Consider the following 6,672-nt stretch of genomic DNA (forward strand, 5'->3'; position numbering starts at 1 on the left):
GAGATGGGGAACAGGGGTGAGTAGGAAGCCACTGTGAGTGACAGTGATGTTTTAGAAAGAGCAGGGTTTCTGAATAGCACAGAATAATGATGTGCAGCTCCTATGATACTCAGTACTGGATTAACAAGCTAGAGATGGCGTCCCCCCAGTACACATTATATTTTTTTTATCATACTGACAGTTGGTAATTGCCCCCAAGTGTTACTTGCCCTGCCCTGGTGCCCCCACAAACCTTAATCCGGGCCTGATGATACTGGCGCATAGAAACTGTGCTGTCAAATACTGTACATCTCTGTATGAAACAGATGATCGTACATCCAACTTTTTCCTGCTCTTCATCAATGGGTCGGGTATGATTTGCCCGCGTTCGGGATGCCGGCAGTCAGAATACCGACTGCGGCATCCGATGTTCAAAATCCCGACAGGGTAAGGTATGTATACTTACAGTCCCCCCCCCCCCCCCCAGCCCCCTAACCTTAACCCCTCCTTCCCACATTCTAAATCTAACCTTCTCCCCGCAGCCTATACCTCCCCGGAGGTGCCTAAACCTAACCTCCTCCCCGCAGCCTATACCTCCCCAGAGGTGCCTAAACCTAACCCCCCTCCCCGCAGCCTATACCTCCCCAGAGGTGCCTAAACCTAACCCCCCTCCCCGCAGCCTATACCTCCCCGGAGGTGCCTAAACCTAACCCCCCTCCCCGCAGCCTATACCTCCCCGGAGGTGCCTAAACCTAACCCCCCTCCCCGCAGCCTATACCTCCCCGGAGGTGCCTAAACCTAACCCCCCTCCCCGCAGCCTATACCTCCCCAGAGGTGCCTAAACCTAACCCCCCTCCCCGCAGCCTATACCTCCCCGGAGGTGCCTAAACCTAACCCCCCTCCCCGCAGCCTATACCTCCCCGGAGGTGCCTAAACCTAACCCCCCTCCCCGCAGCCTATACCTCCCCGGAGGTGCCTAAACCTAACCCCCCTCCCCGCAGCCTATACCTCCCCAGAGGTGCCTAAACCTAACCCCCCTCCCCGCAGCCTATACCTCCCCGGAGGTGCCTAAACCTAACCCCCCTCCCCGCAGCCTATACCTCCCCGGAGGTGCCTAAACCTAACCCCCCTCCCCGCAGCCTATACCTCCCCAGAGGTGCCTAAACCTAACCCCCCTCCCCGCAGCCTAAACCTAACCCGCTTACCTCTCCAGCACAGCAGTGTTTGCACTTTTCGGGATTCCGGCGCTGAGCTGGAGACCCTATTCCAGATTCCAGCATCTGAATTCTGACTGTCAGGATCCCGACCACCGAGATCCTGACTGGATCCCTCATCAACATATACATATAAAGAAATTTATCCCGTCACATAAATACAAAATTATTGTGCAAACAGGAAAATTGCTGAAATAGCTATATCTCAGTCGTGACCACATTAACACAAGGGGAAGTATGTGTTATTTTCCTCAAAGTCTCAATCCAGACTGAAGCAATTATCACCATTCTCAGTAACGGCACTCAGTACTGTAAAGTTGCTAATCACACACTGACATATTTCTAGGAAAGTCCATCCCATGCCTCACATTTGAGTTAACAAATAAAAGGCTTCTTCAACCAAGTTCTTAAGTGTGTCTACTATGCAGCTATGCAGATGAAATGTGATATACAGTATAAACTAAACACTACATATACGAAATTAAACTTATTACAATACGTATAATATACATATTATAAATATATATATATATATACTATATAAATACATACAGTGTGTCTATATATATATTAGAGATGAGCGGGTTCGGGTTTACTCGGTTTTACCCAGATTTACTCGGTTCTCAAAACGGCATCTTATTGGCTCACGGATGTCACGTGTTTTGGATAGCCAATAAGAAAAATCCGGATAAAACCGAACTGGCGTTAATTCTGGCGTTACATCCGAACCCGCTCATCTCTGATAGATATATATATATATATATATATGATATAAATAGAACCCGCTCATCTCTGATATATATATATATATATATATATATATATATATATATTATAAATAGCCCTCTTTTAGTTGTGTTTGCATTACTGTCTATAGGTAGAAGTGTAAAAGGTCAATGAACATTGAGTATCAATCAGCTTTGATGATGTAGTAACAGTTGAGAGAGCAAATGGCTATTATAGTTTGCTATACGGCGGTTGCTGCAAATGTGCCGTTTTATACCATTTTAGTAAACACAGATAATTAATTGTAACAATGGGTTTAATAATACTGTATTTTCTATAAATGGGTAATCAGTACTTTTCCATATGTCAGTACAATGAATAGCGCGCTTCATTTCTCAGCACGTTGGAATATATGAGTTTTGGTAGCGAAGGGTAGCGAAGTCTCATAAAAAGGATATAACATTGAATAGCCATTTTCAAATAAATAAAAAGTAACTTTCACTTTAACACCATCCTAATACCATCTTCATGATACACGCAGCATAATCTCACAGTTATGTGTCAAATTCCATCTGCCTTAGGGAAAGGGAATAAAATTCTACTATCAGGAGTAAGAACTAGGAAGCCTGCTAGATGGATTCAGCATGGATGATACATACAGGTCCTAGAGGTGGATGCAAACTGAACGCAATCCTTGCTGGCGCAGTAGCGCGATTATTTGCTACTGAGCATGCGCAAATGTTCCTGGAAGTCCCTACGGCCCATGTGTGATCCTGAGTGTACGCACAGAGGTGCTACAGCGCACGGAATCACTGGGATCTGAAATGGAGTAGTCAAGCGATGGGCGGTGACTGGGAGGTGGCCCGAAAGAAACGCAAAGCAACCGCTGCCCAGTGGGCGTGTTATAGGAGTGTTGTCACAGGCTGGGTTTGAAAAATGACAGGAGCTGACTGGCTGGTCCTTTATCACCTTCCACTTTATCACTTCACCGAGCTTAATAAATCTGCCCCACAGTGTCCAGTCTCTCCTTATTCCTATCAGTTAATCCCGAATAATGACTAAATCAAGGCCAACATTGATGGGTCCTCCCAGAACAATGTCACCTAAACATAGACTAGTTTTATGCTGCAGCATTCTACTGTAACTATAACAGAGGCTTTACTGCTACAGCAATGGATTCTGCGTGTATTCTCCACGGCTCCTCTCCTACAGCCGTTCCTTGTGACCTCTACTTATAATATAACGCCACCATATAACTGGCCATCTGCCTATATAACGGCTCTCGTCACTTAATAAATTATGCACTTCAGCATCTGCTCACGTCAGTCTGAGGAACCAGACATGGATACTGCAGATAGTTTTTTTTAATAAAAATTATATATATATATATATATACACCACACACACACACACACACACACACACACACACACACACACACACACACACACACACACACACACTTGCATTGAATGAATGTACTGTATGTATACAAAGAAAAAATGACAGGAGTGTAGGTCAGTTGATTCTTTTTACCAGGAGAGAGAGAGAGAGAGAGAGAGAGAGAGAGAGAGAGAGGTCTGACCTACGCACCAGTGTTTGTGAGAGGAGTCGCACGCACACACTCATTAATTTTATCCTCATCCTTTGACGCTGGTGTCACGTGTACACGCAGGGAATACCGCTGGGAATGCTGCTAAACACTAGACCATTTCGTGCAATGTAAAACATAAGCTCAGCTCTCACTGTGCACATAGACTGTGACTAAAAATGAATGTATATGTGTGTGTATATATATATATATATATATATATATTCATCTTGTTGCATCCTCTGAAGAGGTGAAATAATAACATGAAATAAGAGTAAATGATATATCTGGACAACACCCGGTGATTCTGTCAGGAATATTGATCCCCTGGAAGGTTTGGGTGAGGGGATTAGTGACAGTAGTACAAGGATATGATGAGAATAGGGAGGGAGGGAGGGAGGGCAGGCACCAGATGACGGGATGGATTGAGGAGGGAGGAGCTGGGACCATGATTGATGATGCCAGTGTGACATGAGATGCTGCCACTATATACAATAATTACTATTAGCAATATTCGGTCTCTCGTGGAACGCAGGGTGTCACAGACCCACAAGATGGGTGGATTGCAGGATACAATGGAAGCATGGTGGAGAGAAGGGGATGGAAGCAGGATGGGGTGACTGTAAGAAGGGGAGGGTGCAGGGATGGAGAGGATGGATGCTGCAGCGTACCATGGGTGACAGTCTGGCCTCCATTAGGGATACTGACAGGTGGATGGGGGGTACTGCAGATAGGATGCCAGGGCACAGTGGGCATATGGGGGAATAGATAGGGGAGAGAAGGAAAGATAAGAGGATGATGCATAATGCAGAGACACATCCGCAGGGCACAGGGAGGGGTCAGACACTAGCACAGACATGCACAGGCAGCAGGGCACCTGTGCCATCCCTCCCCATCCTCCTTACTTTCTCCCACCACTGCCTTCAGCCCGCTGGGTGGCATCCTGACTCGGTCCAAGTCTTAGATCTGATCCTAGAGCCGGAGAGAGAGAGATGCTGTCAGCTGGGTGCAGGGGAGAGGGTGGAGGAAAGAGACTGCTATAGGTAGAGGAGGAGGGAGGATGAGGATGGAGGGGAGGGGGAGCCAGAGAGCTGCTATCAGCTGACCATAAGCAGCAGGGAGAGAGAGAGAGGGGGGGGGGGGCAGTGACAGCAGAGGATGGAGGAGGAGGAGGATGGGGGGTGCAGCTGCTGCAGCTGCAGGAGAGGGCTGGGGAGGGGGTGACATGTGTTATCAGGACACCACTGCTTCCACAACATCCACACTCATTCACATTTACACACATCTCTCCATGACAATTACATTGTATACCATGCAATCATATCACCCAGAGATATAAATGTATTCTGCAGCACTGTATGCAACCATACAACCAGACATACAATTGTCAGCATGGAGATTGCAAACAGACACAATGTTAAAGCTGCAATGGACTCTCAGAACAGTATGGCATGCAGTGGCGTAACTAGAAATTTTTCTCCCCCAAGCCAAAAAATTCTTCGGCGCCCCCCCCCCCCATAATTGGCACTAGGAAAGGGACAAACATGTGCGCGCCGAAGGCGCGTGGCGCCAAAAAGGGGCGTGGTTTTGTTTAAATGGGCGCGGCTTCGCATAAAGAGGCGTGGCATTGCAGGAAAGGACTACCTTATACCCCAGTTTTGCAACCTGCACGCCCAGACGTTAGCCACCACAGGAAAGAAAAATAATCCTGATTCATGCCCCTTCCATTATTTGTAATTTTTCCTCCTTATAGTAATGCCCAGTATACATTATGCCACATACTGCAAAGGCCCTCAGATATTATGCCACACACAATAATGCACATGACACAATATGCACACACCGTAATGCCCCCGACACATTATGCCACACACCGTAATGTCTGTGACACATTATGACAGGAATCGCAATGCCCGTTATACATTATGCTACACACTGCAATGCCCCTGATACATTATAGCACATACCACAATGCCCATGATATAGTATACCACACACCGCAATGTCCGTGATACATTATGACACACACCGCAATGTCCGTGATACATTATGACACACACTGCAATGAACCTGAGACATTATACCACATACCACAATGCCCATGATATAGTATACCACACACCGCAATGTCCGTGATACATTATGACACACACCGCAATGCCCGTTATACATTATGCCACACTGCAATGACCCTGAGACATTATACCACATACCACAATGCCCGTGATATAGTATACAGACACCGTAATGCCTGACACATTATGCCACACACCGCAATGCCCATTATACATTATGCCACACACTGCAATGACCCTGAGACATTATACCACATACCACAATGCCCGTGATCTAGTATACCATACACCGTAATGCCTGTGACACATACCGCAATGCCCGTTATACCCTATGCCACACTGCAATGCCCCTGAGACATTATACCACATACCACAATGCCCGTGATATAGTTTGCCACACACCGTAATGCCTGTGACACATTCTGACACACACCGCAATGTCCGTGATACATTATGCCACACACCGTAATGCCCATTACACATTAAGTCCTACATTAAGGCTTCTAATTACTTTTAAATTACCTGCTCGTTGCCAGGGGTTTCATGCTCTTGGTTCCATGCACGGTGCCAGGGGTTTTCATGCTCAGGGTGTCATGCTCATTGCCAGGTGTTTCATGCACTCGGTGTCATGCTCGTTGCCAGGGGTTTCATGCACTGGGTGTCATGCTCATTGCTAGGGGGTAGTGCTTGTTGCTAGGGCTGTGCTCCCAGTGCCACATATGTCCTCAGTGCCAGATATTCCCCCACGGTGCCAGGTACTCACATGCCCCCAGTGCCAAATATAGCCTCTCCCCCCAGTGCCACATATGCCCCCAGTGCCTGATATTCCCCCACAATGCCAGGTGCTCACGTGCCCCCAGTGCCAAATATAGCCCCCCATGTGCCAGGTACACATACAGTGCCATATATGCCCCCTCAGTGCCCCCCCAGTGCCATATATGCCCCCTCAGTGCCTCCCCAGTGCCATATATGCCCCCTCAGTGCCCCCCAGTGCCATATATGCCCCCTCAGTGCCATATATGCCCCCTCAGTGCCCCCCCAGTGCCATATATGCCCCCTCAGTGCCCCACCAGTGCCATATATGCCC

The 6,672-nt window shown here is 47.5% G+C and overlaps 1 protein-coding gene across 3 annotated transcripts in view; it reads right to left on the minus strand.

Moving 5' to 3' along the window:
• Positions 1–4,566, minus strand: part of STXBP1 (syntaxin binding protein 1) — a 71,446-nt gene extending 66,880 nt beyond the window's left edge. For 2 of the 3 annotated variants that reach the window (XM_063936425.1, XM_063936423.1), the window contains exon 1: positions 4,416–4,566. In XM_063936425.1, the coding sequence (XP_063792495.1) occupies positions 4,416–4,452 (37 nt within the window). In that variant the 5' untranslated portion in view covers positions 4,453–4,566. The remainder of the gene's footprint in view (positions 1–4,415) is intronic. The other variant, XM_063936424.1, reaches the window with a different exon arrangement.
• Positions 4,567–6,672: the final 2,106 nt, after the last annotated feature.

The sequence above is a fragment of the Pseudophryne corroboree genome, chromosome 8 (assembly GCF_028390025.1).
Source record: "Pseudophryne corroboree isolate aPseCor3 chromosome 8, aPseCor3.hap2, whole genome shotgun sequence".
NCBI classification, from domain to species: domain Eukaryota; kingdom Metazoa; phylum Chordata; class Amphibia; order Anura; family Myobatrachidae; genus Pseudophryne; species Pseudophryne corroboree.